This window comes from Xenopus laevis, chromosome 9_10L (assembly GCF_017654675.1).
Source record: "Xenopus laevis strain J_2021 chromosome 9_10L, Xenopus_laevis_v10.1, whole genome shotgun sequence".
NCBI lineage: Eukaryota > Metazoa > Chordata > Amphibia > Anura > Pipidae > Xenopus > Xenopus laevis.
The window spans coordinates 104120978-104143821 of NC_054387.1; the positions used below are offsets into that span (position 1 = coordinate 104120978).

The 22844-nt window shown below is 36.7% G+C and overlaps 1 protein-coding gene across 1 annotated transcript in view; it reads right to left on the minus strand.

Annotated features, from left to right (window-relative positions):
- Positions 1-10521: 10521 nt before the first annotated feature.
- LOC121398249 (probable G-protein coupled receptor 139) overlaps positions 10522-22844 on the minus strand; it is a 44332-nt gene continuing 32009 nt past the window's right edge. The window contains exon 2 of the mRNA XM_041577165.1: positions 10522-12347. Within this exon, the coding sequence (XP_041433099.1) occupies positions 11413-12347 (935 nt within the window). The 3' untranslated portion in view covers positions 10522-11412. The remainder of the gene's footprint in view (positions 12348-22844) is intronic.

The following is a 22844-nucleotide window of genomic DNA, read 5'->3' on the forward strand; positions in this document are numbered from 1 at the left end:
CAACTCTGGGACCTTGCATTAAACCTCTGACCTCTAACCTCTGACCCTAGACTTATTCATCTGCCCTTCTATATAATACAAGCACCCGTGTACTACTGCAAACACAAACTAGTAGCTGTTAAAAGTGAAAGATCTTTGAAATGTAGAAAATAAATGTAGTTGGGGGGGGTAAAAAGTTACAAAGAGGCAACATGTTAAAACCCAGAAAAATATAGCAAAAATTTATTTAATTACTTTCATTCTACAACAATGTCCATTAGTCTGTATGTAATTTGTATGCTGCAGAAGAATATTTTTAACCTCCACTTAAATACACAATACATAAAAGCACTGCATCAAATTAAACAGCCACTAGTGGCACTGCCATCCTTCCATTTTCTGGTTTGTAGCCTTTACTTTTGCATAAATATTTTCTTGTTTAGTTCACTCAGTTTTGTGAATAAATATGAAGGTTGGGTAATTCTAGTGCAAAATTATTCTTTATGTATAAAAGCAATAGATAACTAATAAATTAAGTTGTTTATTGTGTAAACAGTATGGTGTCTATTTACTAACGTTTGAATTTCTATTTTTTTCACAAATCAGATTTTTTAAATTCGTTTTTTTTTTAATTTTTAAAAAAATGTGAGATTTATTATGTGCAAAAACATTGCCATGTAAAAGCTGTCAAGGTCCTATACAAGTTATTGGGAGCTGCACTTATCCTATCCGCCCATTTTTAATCAATTTGGACTTTTAGGGGCAGATTTATCAAGGGTCGAAGTGAATTCGAGGGAAAAAATTCAAAATTCGAAGTAATTTTTTGGATACTTCGACCATCGAATAGGATACTACGACTTTGACTTCGTTTCGAAGTGAAATCGTTCCAATATTCGACCATTCGATAATCAAAGTACTGTCTCTTTAAAAAAAACTTAGACTTTAATACTTTGCCAAATTAAAGCTGCCGAAGTGCTATGTTAGCCTATGGGGACCTTCTAGAGCAGTTTTCTATGTTTTTTGAAGTCGAAGAAAAATCGTTCAATCGATGGATGAAATCGTTCGAATCGTTTGATTAGAAGGATTTCATTGTTCGATCGAACGATTTTTCTTTGACCGCAAAACAGTCAAATTCGGTGAAAAAGACTTCGACTTCGATATTCGAAGTTGAAGTAAAGCCATTCTATGGTCGATTTTCGAAGTATTTATCACTTCGAAATTCGACCCTTGATAAATCTGCCCCTTAGAGGTTTTAAGATTTTTTTCTCTAGTGAATTGCCCGAAAAACTTGAATAATTAGAGGTTTTCGAGGTTTTCGTGTCATTGTTTGGATTGTTAAGCATTTTTTGTTCATGCTTTTTATATTCAGAACTTTTCATAAATTACATGGCATTCAGAGGAAATTAGGTTATTCATGGTTTCAAAAAACCTCTAAAAAAGCTAAAAAGTGAGTGCTGAGAAAAATGCCTTCCCATATTTAAATATTAAATGAAATCGATCATTATATATCATTATATCTATCATTATATCTATGGAGCTACAAAAATGATGGGATTGCTTGCAGAAGCAGCACCTAAATAGCTTTATAGAGAGCAAGACAGTTGTATCTGTGCTGGTCAAAAAGTAACTTCTGATAAAATGCTTTCAGTAAATATTCTGCAGTTGGTAAATAACTGGTAATAAGTTGACCATACAGTACATGGTCCTTTTGGACCAAGATGGCAGTTTATTGGCTCGTGTTTTGTGCTTGAATGGCCAATACATGGCTGTTTTTTGCCCAGATGTCGATTGTTTAGGCTCGTCCTCCTCGAATTAAGGACTGAATCTGCAGTCCTTGAACCTACATAGCTGAATCTATGATCGGATCGTTGGCCTGAGGGCTGGCAATATCGGTGAAAGATGCTCTCATTTGGCAACCTAGCCAAACAAGCAGATCTTCAGAAGTATGGCCAGCTTAAGCTTAGTTTCTCACTCAGGTTTAACATGCATGTTGAATAACGGTGAAAAGATTTATTCCCATAAAATGGCGGTACAATGGTGGGTGATTTGTTTTGTTCTGTGTGCTCATATATTAAGCCTCACAAAATCAGGTCACTTTTACTCAAGAGACAGTTGCTAGTCATCCATATGTTTTAGCTTACCTATGGTCTCATCCTTGTAATGAAGATATCCTTTGTTGTACCAAGCAATTCACAAGCCCTAACATGCAACAATTCAAATACACAGTAAAAAAATGTGAAATTTAGACTGTAAGCTCTACAGGACAGGGGCAGGGACCTCATTCCTACTGTCTCTCTTACCACATGGCACTTAAGCTCTGTGTATTTATATACAGTATATATATATATATATATATATATATATATATATATATATATATATATATATTATTGTTACTTGCCCTCCCTATGTGTATTTATACAACTTTACACTTTATAAATAAGGTTACACATACATACATATATTAAGGTGAATAATGATTTTTATCTCCAGTTGCTACTTTTATGTTTCTGGGTTATCCGTTGAGATAAATGGATTGAGAAAGAAGGCTATCAGTGTCTTGATTTTTCTAAATGTTTAAGTTATAATCCCTGTGACGGCTACAGAGTGCCTCTTTCCTCTGTGTATCCTCCGTTTACATTATGCAATTCATAACAGCAACTGGCATATGAAAATGTGTATTTTATAATAAAACAGCATGTAAATGTTAAAACTAGGCTGTGTTTGCTTTCCTGTAGTTTCCACAGGCTTTTAAATAACTTGTTTCCTCAAGCTATTAGTTCTTTCATGTGCTAAAAATCTGTGACCAAGGCTCATTTTCCAGCCCCCAGCATGGACCTATTGATGTTTGTCTTTAGAGACATGGTAAGCTTATCAGATTTGGAAAACATTTGATATTCATTTCCTGGGAGAAGTGTTTTTGTCTTGACAGCCTATTGCATGTTGCATTTTGATCAATGTAGTAAATCTTCAAGATGTACTTACTAAATAAAATACATAAAAAATCTATTTTCTGTTGGATGTCTTATTTGTTTGTAATTTTTTTGGGAAATGATTATAATGCTATTTGTAATTGCAATGCATTTTTTTTTACTGGTTTTGATGCTCTAATAGCCGTTACCTTGCCAGTCAATGTATTCCCTCACAATCCATGCAGTTCACTTGTACAGAAAACCTTCACAGCCAGCGGCTGTCTCTTCTGCCTAACCCGCCCACCCACCAATAAAAAAACAGTAGGCGTTCTCCAGCCTGATCTCCTTGCGCTCATTCGCTGGATTGCTAGGACGCACATACATAGGGCTGTTAGTGAGGCACACGCACACATTGACCTGGCATCTTTAAAAATAACCGCCTACTGTTTTTTTTTATTGGTGAGTGAGTCAGGTAGAAGAGAGCAGAAGCAACTGGCCGTGAAGGTTTTCTGTACAAGTGAACTGAGCAGAATGTGGGAGAATACATTGACAGGCAAGGTAACAGCTATTAGAGCATCAAAACTGGGAAAAAATAAATGCATTGCAATTACAAACATCATTATAATTATTCCCCAAAGCCTAGGAAAGATTATAGATTATGACCATAGATCCCCTTTAAAACTTTAAAAACGGTGAAAGAGATCTTTGTATGATATCCTATATAATAAAGTTGAAGTGTCTCTGCGTCTGGTCCCTGTGTCCGTGGGATTGCGCTACTGCGCATGTGCCCCACGGACCGTCTCTGGCGAATGTTTGACTACATATGTTCTAGCGCCCGTTAATTTAACGGGCTTAATGTCTAGTTCATATATAATTTGCTGAGCAAATTATGATGTTTAGGGGATGCGAGTCTGTGCTCAACATCTACCTAAAACATTTTTGCTTTGTAACAGTAAGCATCAAGTTGACAGCCTTGACACATCCCACAGGACCTGGCAAAGAGGGAGTTTCGGCTGTGAAATACTAAAAGTAGAGCAGCAGCAGTCAGGATATTTTTACAATGACTGATCCCCATCCATTTGTTAAGATTAGGGTCAGAGAGGTCCATATGAATTTAACTTGATTTAACATTGGTGATTATTATGAAACTAAGGTACTTTTACATATTTGGATTGATCCAAATATTTTTATTGTAGACAAATAGCTACTGTCTTGATTGTAGATCAATTGTTGAAAGTGAAGAATACTTGATGCATCTGGTTTGAAATAAAAATGAATTTGAAGTGTATAGAATTTCTTCATAAACCCTCTAATTTTATACACCTTAAAACTGCCATGGTCATTAGGGTCCATGTACCTCTTTGGTTAAGGTTTTCTAAGCTATAGGTATCATATTAGTTCTTAAATGGTCCTTGCAAGCAGTCAATCTATTATTGGTTTGGACTGGTTACTGGCTTCCAGCTCTCCACTTATGTGGGTTAGACCTTCTATACAGAGACATTTCTTATCACTGTGTCATCATGGAGATAATGACCAAAGGGTTACATTTTATTCCACGGTATTATCTGGTTATAAACATGCCAGAATTGGATTTCTATCCCCTGATAACACTGAATTAGTTGCCATCGCTGTCTACATGAGTTTTTCTTAGAAATGCCTATGCCCATCAGTGCTTTAGAGTAAATGCTCAATCCTTGGTATTAGAATTTGTAATTTCCAAATAAATAGAAACACACACATTGTACACAGTTTTTCTTGAAAAAAAAGTATATTCGTCATATCTTTCATAATACAATTGCTTAAGCATTTCATTTTCACAATTACAGATCGGAAAAAATGATAATAAACATCATTGTCCAACAATTTTACATTTGATTTTGTTCTATTGGTCATACAAAGTAAACTAAGATGGAAAAAAAAATCATGGTTTCAGTTGTCACAGGAAATGGCAAATTTCCTTGAATAATATGATGTCACAGAAAAGGTTTAAATAGAAATGAACAGAACATCTCTCTGTATAGCAACCCATTGAGGGATGCTTAACATGATTATGCGGGTACAGTGGTTTTATTAAATAGCAGCTTTCAAAACACACAAATACAGAGAATGACAAGCCTCTAAAACTTCTGGAAAAGAACAAAGGGGAGTCTGACCAAAGCAGACCAGATGGCCAACACTTGACCTTCAAGCATAATTAAGGAAGGATATGCCTATACACCATCTTTTATAATAGATAATAGACACTTTTTGGTATGCACCGAATATTAATTTCATGTAACTTTCTTGTTGCTTGGAAAATTCATTGGGAATTGGCTTGCTTTAGAAGTAGTCTAGTTCTATGTAAACATAGTAGCTAGGTTTCTCTCGTATCAGCTTGCTCCTGCCTAATATGCACGGCCTCAGGTCTATCGATACAATATTCTCCAAGGTATTGTAGATTTCTAAAAGGGAATAATATGATTGCTGTGTGGGCTGGTGTCAGTAATATCTGGAGCCTTTGCAACAATGTCATTTTCCACTGATTCTAATGGAGCAACTTAAATTTTACTACTGGTGACCCTTTATATACAATCAACACACAAGAAATGTATGGCATATGCACATTTGAAGACAACTAGTTTTAAAACACTTTAAAGAATACGATTTTCCCTATTATTTAAATAAATAGATAACAGCAAAATTATATAATTATATATGTAAGCTATGGATAACTGGAAAAAATATTGCAAGTCTTCATATTTTTGCTTAAAAATAGTAACTACAATATACTCCTTTTTAAAATACATCTGAATTTTCAGTTACAATACGGAAAGTGCACTTTTCTCACACATAAGTCTATAAGGTCAAAAAAAGAAAACGCTGCGCAATTGTTAGTTGTTAGTAAACTCTTGAAATAAAATGCAAACCTTTGTATATACTGCATGTCCATACTTTTAAAAATGTTACTGTAAGCCTAATTTCACCGAACCTTTAAAAAGGAAGAGAAAAGAGCATTGAGTAGAATTTATCTCTAACTACTGAAAAACAAATAATTCACTTAATAGGGAATAGAGACTTGGATATGTCCTTTATATGTAAATGTATGCTTCATTTAAATATTTAGTTTGCGTTTTATTTGGATTAGGCTCATATGTGATTTCTCAGATGGGCAACATGGAGGGGAAAACTGATACTGAACTTGGTAGGCTTGATTCATCCACCATTGAACTAGACATGTCCAAAGCTACTATACTTGATTCTGCTGAGAGAAGATATAGTAAGTACCATAAGATCATGATATGGTCAGCTTCCCTGATGGCTTTGGAGATCTAGTCTCTCCATGAAAAGTCAGATTTACTAGCACACAAAAGTAACGACTTGTTCCAAGTTTACAACCAGGTGCTTTTAGAAGCCATCTCATGTCAGTGTAAGCCATTCAGAATGCCATAAGAATGTTTTTTATTTCTCTTTGTTCTATTCAAATGCAGAGCTGTTCCTTTGTTTTCCTATAACATTAAAATACAATCATAAAAGCTTAAATACACTCAATTCATGTTCATGCCTGGCAAAGCCATCTTGTAAATTGTGATCTGTGTGATATTTTTTTGCTAAAATCTAAAAAAAAGGCAACATGTTTTTGTCTCTTAGTGCCTGCTACAGATAATCACTTTATGTAAATCTGTTTATGTTATTAAAGAGATATCATCAGTGCAAAAAAATATGTCTCTTCATGAGAAAGCACCCAAGAAAAAGCAATTATTACATTATTTAATTAAGGAAGTAATACATACACATTACACAACAAATGTACTCAAGGGATGTTGAATCTGTGACCCTTATGCTGTACCCATCATCACTCACAGCAACCCAGTCCAAATAGGTGTGTTGAGTTCTTTTAACAATGTAAACAAAATTATACTTCACCAATATATGGAGCTATTCTTAATAAACCCTACATGTATACAGTATACATAACTTTTATGCTTGAGATGCACTCAATGCGTGATATGTATTCTTTCCCTTGACTGCAATTCACCTTCTAATAATTCATACACGTTAAGGGGAAAGAGCATAAGATCCAAAAATATTGTACGTTCTAAACAGGCTTCTCATGTACCCTAGTGTTCAAAGCATTCGTTCTTGTGAAATGCCATTTCTACATTTTTCAGATATTCCAGATGTTACTTGTAGAAATGGCTACTCACAACAAAGCTAAACTAAGACAAAGTTCAAGCCTTCTTCCTAGGTCCTCTGTAGCACAACCATAAAACAGAAACATGTCTGTATTGTGTTTCATGATGTCTCCACCACATACCTTCAGAAGCCATCAACTGGATAATACACTTAAATACCAATTTTGTCACTGATTTTGGAGTATAAATAAAATGTAAACAGAAGATAAATATTGGAATATATGCATAATTGTTAATTGTGACACAATGTATAATGTTTAGGAACCAAATGATTTTTCACACCATTTTTATATTTTAATGGGCCAATTTATCAAGGGTCGAATTTCAATTTTTTTTTTTTTAACCCCCATCAACTCGAAATTTGAATAAAAAAGCCCAACCAAAATTTATTTAAAAAAAATCAAAGTTTTTACTTTGGGTGAATAGGCTATATTCGAATCGAAGTTTTACCGCATTCAATCGAAATAGAATCGAATGCGCAAATCTGACTCCATCGGCAGGTTTTAGATGGCGAATGTTTTAAAGAGACAGTACATGATAAATCTCGATATTCAAATTTTGGACTATTCGATATTGGATTTATCAAGGGTCGAATTTCGAAGTTGAAAATACTTTGAAATTCGACCATCGAATTCAATTACTTCGGTGATGTATACAATGTCAGTAATGCTAATTCTGTTTTTATGCAATTAAAATGATAATGCCTATAAATACAACCCAGGAATAAAGCCCTGCCAAATTAGTGTTAGCTGAAACATATATATTTGTCTACTGAAGAAGTGAGTTGGCCATAGGGAAATGTCTGTATTGTTTTATGCTGAATTTGTAACTATATTTGTATTTATCTGGTATTTATCTGTTTTCCTGTTTTATGATTGTGCTGTTTAAGACCTTTAAAGAAAGTTTGTACTTTGTGGTTTCATCAACTAATTTGGCTGTTTTGGGTGTACCCATTTCTACCAATGTGAAATAGTGATGGGCTTAGTGAGGCTCCTGTGTACTGAAAATACGTTTGGAACACTTCATGCTTGTTTTTTATCTGTGTATAGTGATAAGCAAATGTTTTCTCCATGCAAATTCGCTGAGAATTAAAAAGCCCATTCACTTCGATGCTTTTGAAGCGAGAAAAATGTCCATTGGCTTTAATGCATTTGGAGCGAGAAGAAACACCCATTGACAATGCATTTGTAGTGAGAAAAATCTTGAGAAAAATATGCCCATTGACTGTAATGCAATTGGAGTGAGACAAATTTTTCACCATTCCACAAATTTCTCAGCAGTTTCACTGATTTTTCAGCGAAGCGAAACAGGGCAGATTCACTCATCACTATCTCTGTATTTTCTATTTAGGGAATTATTCTATAATTATATTTTGGTCTAAAAGTACTTTTTGACCCAGCTCATATGACTGTGTATTAACTAAAATTCTAAAGAAAAAACGAGCAGAGTGGGCTGGTGCGTTTTTCTGCAAAGAACAAAGAATCTGCAGGCAGCAGAGTGTTTCTGGATGCTGGTCCTTAAATATATATTAAAAGCAAACCCATGAATAAATTTACACCATTACCCCAGACATGAAACAAATCCCAATAAATCACTGTTAGGATTTGGTTGGATCAATAAAAATCTTTCTAAAAAAAATTTAGATTTTTTTTTTTGCTTAAAACATCTCTATTTATTAGACTATTGTGGAATTTCAACAGGGGCATTTTGGGGGTAAGCTGTATAACAGACATTACAATATATAGATAGCCTCTTATGACATATTTTAAAGTGTGCACACATTCTATACAATATGCCATTTCTGACTCAAACAAGTCAAGCATTTGATCAAAACACAATCCATTATTTTTTTTTTGCATCAAATGAAGTCTATTATTATTAAAGGGATACTGTCATGGGAAAAAAAATTTTTTTCAAAATGAAACAGTTATTAGTGCTGCTCAAACAGAATTCTGCACTGAAATCCATTTCTCAAAAGAGCAAACAGATTTTTTTATATTCAATTTTGAAATCTGACATGGGGCTAGACATTTTGTCAATTTCCCAGCTGCCCCTGGTCATGTGACTTGTGCTCTGATAAACTTCAATCACTCTTTACTGCTGTACTGCAAGTTGGAGTGATATCACCCCCTCCCTTTTCCCCCCCAGCAGCCAAACAAAAGAACAATGGGAAGGTAACAAGATAACAGCTCCTTAACACAAGATAACAGCTGCCTGGTAGATCTAAGAACAACACTCAATAGTAAAAACCCATGTCTCACTGAGACACATTCAGTTACATTGAGAAGGAAAAACAGCAGCCTGCCAGAAAGCATTTTTCTCCTGAAGTGCAGGCACAAGTCACATGACATGGGGCAGCTGGGAAATTGACAAAATGTCTAGCCCCATGTCAGATTTCAAAATTGAATATAAAAAAATCTGTTTGCTCTTTTGAGAAATGGATTTCAGTGCAGAATTCTGCTGGAGTAGCACTATTAACTGATTCATTTTGAAAAAACATTTTTTTCCCATGACAGTATCCCTTTAATAATAACAAGAACATCACATATTAGACCCTATGGCACTATTGATATTTTGCCCTAAATTTCCCTGAAAACACAAATTTACAAACACTAGAGTTTCTAAAAAAAAAAAAATGTAAGCATTAATAGAAACTCAATTCATAAAATAGGTATAAAGTCTGGTTTTGCTAATCTTAAGAAACACAATTGCTAAATAACAAATTTATTTGCAAAAAAAATGAATTTCCGCTTTAATAAAATTGCTAATTATTTATTTTTCAATTACATTCCAAAGGCTAAATTGAAACAGTGCTATAAAATGTGTAGATAAGTCATTTGTGAATGCTACCTATATTGTAGAAAAGAAACAAAGCTTTAATAGTGCGCGGCTATATTGCACATACTAAAGAAAGTATATACATCAAGGTTTTTTTTTTTTTGCGTCATTCTAATTCTATAAATACATTCCCTATGGAGGAATGTTATCAAAGTGTTAACAAAATGAATATCATTCTCACAGCAAATAATAATAAACCTCTGCTAGATGGAAATACATACCAAGAATGCCGTTAACTGATGAAAAATACATTTTAGTGTTAAACATTGGCCAAGTCCACTAGTAAAATAGTGGACATGGATTTTTGCAAACTGTTTTATTGCAATTATTCCTATATCAGTTAGTACAGTGAGTGCAGCTAATGCAATTAGTGGGAAAATCCACTGCAGTATTTCTACATCATTTAAAGCCCAAATCAGTTTACTATGATTTCAGCAGGATCTAAAACGATATGTTGCCCAAAGTGCGAAAATCAAGTGCATTTCACTGTTTTGGTATACAGCACTTAGTCTAAAGCTATAAAGCAACTGAACCATTAACTATCACAGGAAACTGCTCAGTAAAACGAATAGTAACCTCTAAACCGCCTACTTGGAGCAAAGAGCAAAAATATATTTATTCACTCTGCAAGCGCTCTGTTAGATTGTGTGGCAAGAATAAGAATGGAAGTACTTGTTCTGAAGTTTAAGCTCAATGTGCTTTTTATCCCATTCAGATAAGAAAACCTATGCTGATTTTGTTTATTAAGGCATGTGTTTAGAGTTTAACAATTGGTATATTACAAAAGAAACGGTTCATTCACAATGCAAGCAAACTCATGTACAAATGGCTATATGTGTCTGCTATTAATTCCAGTGGATAATACACACACACAGCTCACTGAAACTATAAGGGAGAAGATGCAAATCACACCATAAACAAAAACATCATCATTCACATACCGTAGATAAAAAGACAGTAGAAATTTAGCAAAATGCTCTGTAGTTATAACTAAATTATTTTGGACAAAGAACACAAACATTAATTAATCAACCATTCAACCATTTACTGTATACTGTATATATGTGACACGTCTTTTCAAACAAGTGCACATCCAATAAAGGATAAAAGATATTAGAAACATTCCCCAGAAAAAAAATCGGCTTATGGTGGAATATATGAAGAGCTAATATAGCTGCTATGGATGGCATTATCTAAGCACCACAAAATGTCTTTAATGAAATGTTTCAAGAACTTCATATTGCACTACTGCTTGTAAATGTCAGTTTTTATCGTAAAAACTCAAAAATCACAAATGATGATTCTGCTGAGAGAGGCTTCGACATGTTCTTTATACCACCTGCACCTCCATAATGGATCCTGCAATCCCTTCAACTGGCCACATGTGCTTTCATTCAACAGCATCTTTAAATCAGATGACCCATAGAAAGCACCAATGCACGTGAGTGCAAAATAAACTGCCACAATAGCATCAAGTAGCTGTATTCCCAAACAATTGCCATACCTTTCCTTCATGGGGATACTTTTAATGGCTTCCCATTCTTATCATATTGGTAAACAAACATTTTAATACAGTGTGAATTAGCTGGGGAAATCCAGGGGCTGCTGGTTATAGAAAAATTGTAGTTTGTATAAAACTGAACAGGTTGTTTCTGGCACTTGAAAAATGCCTTCAGTGTCCCAGCTGCCATTGTGCGAAACCGTTTGCTAATAAAACAGTAGAGGAAGAAATTAATTGCCGTGTTTAACAGAGCTAACATGTTCGCAATGTCCGTTACAATGTGTACCAACCAGCTGTTATGTATTGGGGACACATAAAGATGGTAGAGTATCATAATTATTCTAGGTGCCCAAAGAATGGCAAAGATAGATGTAATTGTAAACAAAATGGCGGTAGTTTTCCCTGTTGAGTATCCCCTCAATCGAAAATTGCTTTTCCGCTGGAGCTTGTATACTATGATTGAATTTAGCACAAAGAAAATGGAACAGGGGACTAAGTAAACTGTAAAGCAATGGATCCAGATGAGGATATGGTGTACTGATGTGCTTGTGTAATCCTCAATCCAAATGTTTGGCCACCAGTAGTATGGGATGCTAGTCAAAAAGCAAGTGATGTATACACTTACAATGACTTTCCTTGTACGGGCCGGGAAAGACACCGTATGGTATTTAAGAGGGTGACACACTGCTATGTATCTGTCGATTGTTAATGGAACCGTGATCCAGATAGAAGTATGGATGGAAGAAAACTCCAAGACTTCAATAATTTTATCCAACATTTGAGGCATCTGTTTGTTAAGAATGAAGTCTTCCAGCAGAAAGTCAACAAAAACGATGAAGAACAGGACCATGATGTCTGCAGCAGCCAAAGCCAGGAGATAGTTGTACGAGGATTTTTGTCTGCGGGCCACCAGCTGTGACAGGATGATCACCGTCAAGATGTTTGCTGTGGAGACACAAATATAAAAAAAATATTTTTATAGGCAGCCCCTTCAAATTGAACATTGTATACGGGCAGATACATTTATTGTAGTATGTATTGGGGATATATTTACTCTTTATAAAGTTCGTTTGTTATTTAAATAGCAGCAGCAGTAAGGGCAATGACATATGGGTAGATTTCAGTTGCTTTGCCCACCATCGTATAAGAAACTCCTGAAACTGCATGCACCAATGTTGCTCTTGTCTGAAGATGCTCACAAATTTGATTTCTTCTAAAGGAAGTACTGAAACAAAAAAGGGACAAGGAGCCAAGTACAAAAAAAGAGTGCTTGCTATATCCAGCACCCCCTTATCTACAGTATAGTATGAGATGCAAAGAGTTGAATTTTACACCTTGCACCCAATATGAAAGAATGTGGTCATGGCAAACTTGTGAAGCATTTACAGGGGGTTCTAACGCACATGTTTACAAGGGAGACACATCCATAGTCGTGCCTTGCATTCAGTATCGGACTGGGACACCAGGGGCCCACCCAAAAACCTTAGACCAGGGGCCCACCAAAAAAACTTAGGCCAGTGGCCCACTCTCAGCTCTATTATTTTTCCTCACGCAACCTCTATTTGCCTATTCTGTTTTCTTTACATACTATAATCTATTATTCCATCTATTTAGCCTCTTTGTTCTCGTAGAAATAGGGAATGGGCATTAAATAGGCCAAATATTTAGCAGCATGAGGGACCACTGACACCTGGGCCCACCGGGAGTTTCCTGGTATCCTGGTGGGCAAGTCCGACACTGCTTGCATTAGATGAACTATATCCTCTGTGTTCCTTACATACTGTATGTAACATCACTGAAGCCAGCCATTTAAAAGAAATAGAGGAGAACAGACTTCTAATTAATTTTTTCAGGATTCTAAACAAGAGACCAACAAAGGGCAGACAGCCGCATGGCTACACAGCAGCTTATTTATTTAAATCAAAGTAATATTTCTGAATCAAAACTTTTTTGAATGCAGGGTAATGGTATATTATGTTTAAATGCAAATAAAACACTTCCATTTTTAGTGTCAGTGGTCCTTTAAGAGATGCCCTGAATTTATAAACCATATAAATAAATAAAATCTGAGCCTATGATGTGATACAAAGAAACAAAACACATAAAACAGAGGTGGTTAATGAAATGATCAGTGCACAGATAATCCCCCACCTACCTACAAAACAAAGGGGGCAGGGAAAGGGTTTTATTCGGTAATCTAATTATCTACTTCACAGGGATCAAACACGGATGAGCTTCAGTTTCCCTGTTTGCTTTATTTAGTTCAAGATTTAAAAAAAAAAACATTGATTTTTTAAAATTAAAACAACAGGCAAAAGTACAAACACTATCCATTTAGCTAGCTGAACAAGGGGGGGGGGGGGTATACTGCACCTTATAAGTGTATTTTTTACTTAATCACTTATACTGGATTTTCTACTTTATATGTGGTAGTCGGGGAGTATCATATACTGTAAATGAGAAAATGGACAACTTAAAACAAGCAGATATGGCCAGAGTGTCTAGGGAGAGGGAGCTGCAAAAATCTATCAGCTATGAAGAACCCATTAAATGCTGATGGGCAGATAGTACAATTATGTGTTTATGGGCAGCTCTATTATCGAGAGCATGGGTCAGTAAGATGTTTATTATGATTAAATTGTGTTATGTTCTAGGAGTTAATTGTAGGGCTTCATTAAATGAATATTGTTCTCTGTGGAGTTTTAACATAGATTTCCATCATTTGCAAAGGGCAGTGGACGTGTCCGAGCAATGACTATGTAGTAAGTAGATCAGGGTGCTAGAGACTAATAGCCAAGGTCTACTAAATCTGCTATATCATTCAAGGACCCTCCAGGTAGATTGCGTGCACAGGGGTATCCCTATTAATGCCTACCTACACCTTGTCTCCTATATCTGTTTCAGAGACAGTATGAAGATGGAAACAGAAGTTGTACAAATAAGAAAGCCATTGAATAAACATTGTTAGTGCCAGCCTATCATTGATTGTGTCATTGTATTGCCTTCAAGATGCTGACCTCTTATATCAACCATTACAACTGAAAATGCCAGAAAGTCACTGCTAGCAGGTTAAGTGCATCAATGCCTACAAGTTACCCTTTTCTCTGCTGCTTTCTTAATTTAATGCTGTTTTGAACAAATTCCAGTTTTATCTTCTGAGATTGTATTTGCATTAATATTCACAGCATATATGGTTCATCTGAGGCTCCAAGTTATGCCTGCAACATTAATTCAATTTGAAATTTCCAAAAGAATATATGAGTGGGGAAACATTGCTCTACAGGCATCCATGCTCAGGCGCCCAATGATGGAGGGTTTGTCAGCTAGTAAATGGGTTTCTAAAGTCAATAAAAGGAATGGATCATAAATAGTGCTTAGCATGCTGCATTCCTTCATAACTACATTTTAATAAAGAAAATGTATTTTATATCTCCAAATGAAGAATTTATACAGTCTCCTTTCTTGGAAACAAAATCATCTCTATAGACGGCGAGAGTGTAGGACAGTAGACTTCAGAAGCATCTGGAAAGGGATTACTTGACGATCCTGGTTCTACTTTCTTACCTTAGGCCAGTGATCCCCAACCAATGGCTAGTGAGCAACACGTTGTTTACCAAACCAAATTGGATATTGCTCCCAATGGCCTCAAAGCAGGTGCTTATTTTTGGATTCCTGGCTTGTGTCAGGTATTGCTGGGATTTGAGCCATGGACCTTTGGGTTTCTGGCTCAATACCTTAACCATTTGGCCAGGTGAGCAGCCTGTAGGGTGCCTCGCTATGTGTTACCTGGCCTCTGCAGTCCCACCCCAGCTGAAGCCTGATTGGCCTCACCAGCCCCAGCCCAGCTGCAGCCTGTTTAGCCTCTACACTCCCAACCCAGCTGCTGCCTAGTTGCAATCAGCCAATCAGGGCTTACTCTTCCCTATTTAAGGGCAGCACTTAGCACACTCCTTGCCAGAGCATTATATTGTTTCTCCCTAGTACTGCGGCAGCGCCCTTAACTAGGTAGTTCTAGCTCTTGCCCCTTTTGCCTTATTATTCCTCTTTGTCTGCCTGTTCTTGTCTTGTCTTGCTTTACCATATCTTGTACCTTCCCAACCTTGACCTGACCCTGCCTTGCTTGTTCCTGATTTCTGCTTCCTGTTCCACCTTGTACCTTGCCTTTACTTTGTACTGACCTTGTCTCGCCTGTTCCTGATTTTTGCTTTCTTACCCTGCCTTGTACCCCTCTCTCGCTATCCGCTCCAGTCCTGTCTTGCTATCCTGCTCCAGTCTCCCTCTCTTGCTATCCAGTTTCCCACTGCTCCAGTCTCCCTCTGCTATCTTGCTATCCTGCTCCAGTCCTCTCCTGCTATCCTGCTCTCCAGACCTCTCCCGCTATCCACTCTAGACATCCCTCTGCACTCTATCCCCAGTTTGATCTGATCTACGCCCGCACCATCCTGTCCCATCCAGTCTGTTCCTGTCCTGAGTCGTAGCCCTCTTCATCCAGCCTAGTCCTGATCTTTGCCCAGCCCTCTCCGTCCTGTTCTGCTCTGCACCTGATCCAGATTGACTCTTTGCCCTCATCAACCTGTTCCTGCCTTCCCTTTAAGTGTTCCCTAGGCACATACAGCCCCTGCCTCAAGGACTCGCCCTTTCCCTATCAGTCTCCACAGCGCCGCCTACCTAATCCTTGACAGCTTGGAGGCAAGATCTGGTTGCATGGAAACCATGTGTACTGCCAAACAGAGCCTCTTGTAGGCTGCAAGTCCACAGAGGTGCTACAAAATGGCCAATCACAGCCCTTATTTTGTCCCAGCAGGAACATTTTTCATGTTTGTTGTTCTCCAGCTCTTTTTATATTCATTAGGCTGATGGCACAAGGGTGCCCAAATCCACAACTATCACTTCCATTCATTTGTGCTGTTTTTTTGCATACTGCACCTTTTGGATCCCCTTGCCTCAGCTGGAAAAAAGACTTTGCATTTTATTTTTAAAGAATTAAAAAAAAAAAATCAGCTTTTTGCTTTTTTATATTAATGAAATGTGTATATACATTTTTATACATGAAAATAAATATATAATAAAAATAAAGCCTAATTTATTTACAGCTGTGGTTTCATTTACTTGGCATTCCTACACGTTATATAGCATATATACTGTGATGTATCACACTGTCAACATCAATGAAAGACAATACAGTCTGATGTAGAGAGGAAAATTAAATTAGAAAGGCAGGGACAAATCATATCATTTTCTGTTTTTTAAAAAAAATCTTACACAAAATAATTATGTGCCCTTCCATCCACAACAAATAGCTACATTACTTTCTCATTGATGCTACTAAGATCTCTTCTACACAGAAGAATGTATGACAATTAATCACCCACTTCATGATTAATAAACATTTTATAGTACAGGCATGGGATCTGGTATCCAGAAACTATTATTGAATTACGGGAAGGCCATCTCCCATATATACCATCTTAATAAATTTCTTTTTCTCTGTAATAACTTTATCTTGCTCTTGATCCTAGCTTAAATATAATTATTCCCTACCAATGGCAAAATAATCCCATTGGGTTTAATTATGTTTAAACTAAAAGTATGGAGAATACTGAATTGGATCTAATTTAACAAAAGTTCCAAATAATTGTATTGTGTTAAAGTCACCTGGCTGTGAGCCCCTATTTTGTACAGGTATGGGATCATTTATCTGGAATGCCTAGGACCTGGGGATTTTGATTCAGTTCAGCTCAATCAAATCCTTCCTTCCTAGGGTCCCTATTTTGTACAGGTATGGGATCATTTAGCCGGAATGTTTGGGACCTGCGGTTTTCTGAATAAGGGATCTTTTGGATCACCATACCATAAATCTGCTAAAAATTATTAAATAAATCCAATAGTATCGATGTGCCTGCGATATGAATTCACACAACTTAGATATTAGTTTAGAATTACAGCGAAAAAGGTGTCTATGGCAGGTGGCCTTCATGTTATTGGGAATTTTCTGGGTTTCCGAATAAGAGACACAAATACTATATAAACTATAATTGGTTGGTTAAGAAATATACAGAATATTGATGACATAATGTCTCCTTAAGCTTCACCTGGGTAAACCATCATTAAGACCAATGTTGTCACTTATATGTTTGTAAAATTTGACTAAATTGCTATAGATTTATTTAAGTCTCTGTGTAATGATCTTAGGAAAGAACACGATCAGACACAATTATCACATGGCACGGACACCCTTGTTGTAATTATCACGGACTAATGAAATTATATCTCGCATAGCCTTCTCGCATTAGCCAAATAGTTCTGAGGATCTTTACCAGGAAACCTTAGGTCTGTCAGATGCACTCATTATATCCTTCTTATGCACATGTCTGCTAGGGATAAGATTGACTTTTCTGCAGAATGTCAGCAATATGACGCTGCTCATTTCATTAGCCATTTTAAAAAAAATATTACACCAAAAAAAAATATATAAAAGGGAAAATCAGTATAGTATCACCTTTTTTAAAAAAGAAAATTATAACTATGTGTTTTTTGTGCACGTGTTAAACATTTGTATGAGGGAATAAAAAATCTTGCTGGCACGACTGGTAACAAGACAAGGGAAATTATAGAATAATATAAAGCTATTAATCTTTCTGAATATAGACAGCTTTTCAGGCCAGGTAGAGTGAATCTTTCTGAATATAGGCAGCTTTTCCTGCCAGGTAGAGTGAGCCAGACGGAGAGGGACGGGGTTCAAGTGTTTCAATGTTCTTTCAAAATTCCCTTCCCCAAATAATAAGAATGGGGTGAATGTGTTGTCATGGAGGCTCTGAGCACCACCTGTTAAACAAAGGGTCTCTCAGGGTGTTTTTATTTTATATTCCTGGAGCTCTTTGCATAAAGAGTGGTTCTTGAAGGAAACTGTTATGTACCTTTTTTGTCAGTTCCAGGCAGAAGCGAATACCTCAATGAAAAGCAGCTTTAGTTTTAATACAACAGGGTTTTCCGTTTTTCTTTTTCATTTTCAGTTGTGAACACAGCATCATTACAACTGCTAGATGGATAAAGGAATGGTAAATATTCAATGCTAGGTCAATTGAAACATTTGGCAAATCTGGATGCAGGTGTTAAAAAATGATACTATGAACTATGAGACAAAAACATTGCTTCAAATATATCAGAAAAGGTTTACAGTACTCTAATAGGTTCAGACACACAAAATAATGAACCTTCTATTATTAAGTAGTCATATTGATTTCGCACCAAATAAATTTTTCATTATAATCCACAAAACACAGAAGCTATGAGGTTGGCATGCTGGTAATTCCATGTTAGTGTTGTGTAGAATCTACAGTCGCTGATAGTTGAAGGGGATTTATACACTGTTGCTCAATATACTTTACTGAGATGTTGCTGCACTACACATCCCAACATATTTTAACAACTTAAACTTAAATGTAAATGCATGCTGGGAACTGTAGTCCAGCAACTTCAAGGTTATATTCTTAAATCAATATTGCTCTTCTCAAAATCTGCAGGGTCAGCAGTACCATCATTATAAAAACAATCCTCCAATTAGAATGCACTTCACCTGGTCTGTGTAATTTGCATGCCTATGTCATATCCAGGACCCAATATAATAGCTATGACATTTTCTTTTGTTTTTCCAAATATCCCTATTTTAAGGCTACAGTATGAGAGGGGTTAAATATGATTGAGTTTGGTAGTTAGCAACTGGGACGTGCTAGAATCCCTTTGAAATGGTTCTATAGTAGGTTCTCATCTGTTGCATTCAAGAGGGGATAAGTTAGAGGGCAGTGAAGTGCTTTCTCTTTATCTAATGTAAATAAGATTGGATGACACTAGCGAGCCTGGGCTCTGCTAAAACAGAGAAGAAACCAAGGCAACCAAATAGTTATATTAGTGAATTTAGTGTAAGGCCAGATCCATGGTGCTCACTGTAGGTGATGAGAAATAGCAACAGGTCTGCTAACTGGCAGCTAAGGTTCCAACAAGTAATATGGATGGGCCAGTGCCCTGGCGGTACCTCGCCAGTCTGGGGCCCAGTGTATAGAGAGCTAGGACTAGATAGGCCTTGTTGTGGCACAGAGGGCACCACTAATGCAAGTTGTATCTTGTGCCAAAAGCCTGGAAGTTGTAGAGCCACTTACTCAGAAGGAAAAGCACAGGGAAGGTTGAACCACTTTAGTGTTAAACGTCATGTCTTCTATTCCCTATAACTGAAGTACATACCCTGAAGTGTTAATACAGCCATTTACTATAAAAATATTTTGCACCATGTTTCAACAACCCCTGTCAATCTATATCCTAATCACTGTGGAGCAAATGTGTTTCATCCTTTTCTCCATGGAAGCATACAGCAACCCAACTTCCTAAAGTGCTCATTAGTAGGTCAGGCTGGGGATTTCAGCCACAAACATTGATGCCTCAAAGATTGCAAATGACTTGTGTAGGTGCATGCATGCTGTCAGTGCAGACTGCTGGATAAATAACCCCCTCAGTGGGTGGTTTTCCTTTCAGTTACCTCTGTTTCACACTTGTCATGTTGTGACACATCGCCTTGGACTCATACATGACAAGTTTATGTTTGGCAAATGTATTTTCTTACAGTTGATGAAGAGTCATTGTTATGACTCACTGGGACCACTAGGAAAAAAGATCCAAATAGCACAGACAAACAAAGCATCTGCATTTTGTTATTACAATACAGATGCCAAATAGTATTGCAGTGACAACAGGCAGTTGAATTGGCAACCAGAAAATTATATTGATTACAGTACAAATAGATTATATAGATTATACAGGTAGTACAAAAGACCTGCTTGTAAAAGGATAAACATTTATATGTAAATGCTGTGATTACACTGTACATATTCTATAATACCATATAAACTATTTGGCGATAGATGCCATAGCAACCAGACTTTTTTAGTTTTGTAACTGGTTAGAACTAATTTAAAGCTAATTGCTTAAATGTTGCTCTGTTTCACTGTCTGGCTGTTTTGCCTGTGTGTTAATAATTTAGCTGTAGGTGACATATCACACCTACTGAAGGAAATCTCCTCTAGTGGTACATATGCACCGTTGTGTTCTTATTGACACCAGTGAGATATGGGTATTCTTCAGTGTATAAAAAAAAAAGGATCCCATAGTTATATATTTTTTTGACTCTGTGGCAGGGGTGGATGACAGCCCGTTGCAAGAGGCTTGTAAAAGCAGTTTGTGATCCACTAAGAAGTAATGTGGGGAAGTTCTCCCACCCACCAAGCTGGAGGGACTCCAGTGGTGAGAAATTATTTTGAAGCAAACTAAGAAAGTTTGCAGGGAGAGATGTATTGTTAAAGAAACCACATTTATGTAATGTGCCAAGTCTATGGTCGGCTGTAACTGTATCCAAGAGAAGAACTCTTCCCCTTTGGAAGATCTTTGTTTTGAAATATATATGTTGTTCCTATTTAAGAACCACTGGTGCCATAATCACTGTGAATAGTGTGTGAGTCTTATCGTTAAACTTGGAGACCATTTACCTCCATTATGTCTATGAGGGCCCTGCTGAAGGATAAAGTTGTAAGTAACAGTACTCTGCCTGGTAAGCAGCATTTATCAGGCCAAATACATATGCTAGACCCTACTGATGACGACTGAACCATACAGACTTAAAATGGGAAATTCACTCAAAAAAAGTGCTGACAATACCTTATCTCCATGATCATGTGTCTGTGCTTTGATGAAAAATGAGTTTAAGCTTTCATATTATCCTCAACTGACATGCGCCACAATGTGTAAGCACATTACATTCTTCTGACCAAAGCTATAGAGCACTTTGTTCCATTTTGTGGACTCGTTAATTAAATGACCCTGAATTATTTGAAGCTGACCAGTACATCAAATGCCTCAAAGAACTGAAGTTACATTAGAGTAAACAGAACATTCAATTTAGACATTACAGTAGTTGATATCAAGGACAGTAAGTACATCCTGTATCACAGAGTAAGGAATCGTAGAAGAAGGTACTCAACATTCTTCATCCTCAATAAAGATTCATTTAAACTTTAAGGGGTTGTTCATCTTTAAATGATTTTAAAGCAAGATTTGTGCCATTGTTTTCTTCATTTCACCCATTCAACATTCATTCTAATTTCTAGGGTCAAGGAGTGATTGCAGTTTTATCATCAAACTGTGGAACTGCCTCATAGATTAAATAACCTAGAATGTAAATCCGGCATGAATAAGATACAAAAGGCTTAATTGGCAGTCAGCAGGTGTCTTCTCATTCAGCACCTTCCCAAGCTGAGCTGTAAACCTTTTGGTATTGTCTTTTGAAATCCGTGAAAATGGAATCTTCAGTGCAAAATGTAACATCTGCAAAACGGCAGAGGGTTTATAATCTGGGAAGCACAAGTTTCAGTTACTGACTGCATATTTGAAACGGTTTACCTGCAGCATCCAATCTAGCATTGACAAAAAGTCCAGTTGTGATTCAGCATTACTCCTCCTAGTGTAGACCATACATTAGAGCAGGGGTCCCCAACCTTTTTTACTCGTGAGCCACATTTAAATGTAAAAAAGAGTTGGGGAGCAACACAAGCATGAAAAAGTCCATGGGGATGTCAAATAAGGGCTGGTATTGGCTGTTTGGCAGCCTCTATATGAACTGTCAGCCTACAGGAGTCTCTGTTTGGCAGTACACCTGGTTTTTAAGCAACCAAAACTTGCCTCCAAGCCTGGAATTTAAAAATAAGCTCCTGCTTTGAGGCCACTGGGAGCAACAGCCAAAGGGTTGGAGAGCAACATGTTGCTCGCGAGCTACTGGTTGGGGACCACTGCATTAGAGGATGTATGTGAAATGTAACCAAATGTAGATAGATCAATAGATAGACAGATGTATAGACAAACAAATACATTAATACAAATAGATAGATCACAAATTACTGCATACCAATAAACAAAGGGGGGTTATTCACTAAACGTTATCTAATTTTTAACCAAACTCCCAAACCCCAAATTTTTCGAGTTCTTGCTCAGACCACAATATATTCAAATTGGGATAGGGACATCTCCCACTGACTTATACATAACCTCGACAGGTTTGAGATGGCGGATTTTCGAATTCGGGCTTTTTGCAGCATCGGGATATAATAAATCTCAAAAAAGCATTGAGCTGGCAAGCCAAGTGAATTCTAATATTAAAATATACAGTGCAAAGGATACAATTAGGATTTGGGGAAGGCATTTTTGTACGTACATAATTATCCTAGTATTTGCAACACTGTGATGTCAGAGGGTGGCATATATAAGGATATATATCAGTAATAACAAAGTCTTTATCCAGATACACTCAGTTCGAGTGAAGGAATAGAATAAAAAAAACTTCGAATTTCGAATGTTTTTTTTGGGTTACTTCGACCATCGAATTGGCTACTTCGACCTTCGACT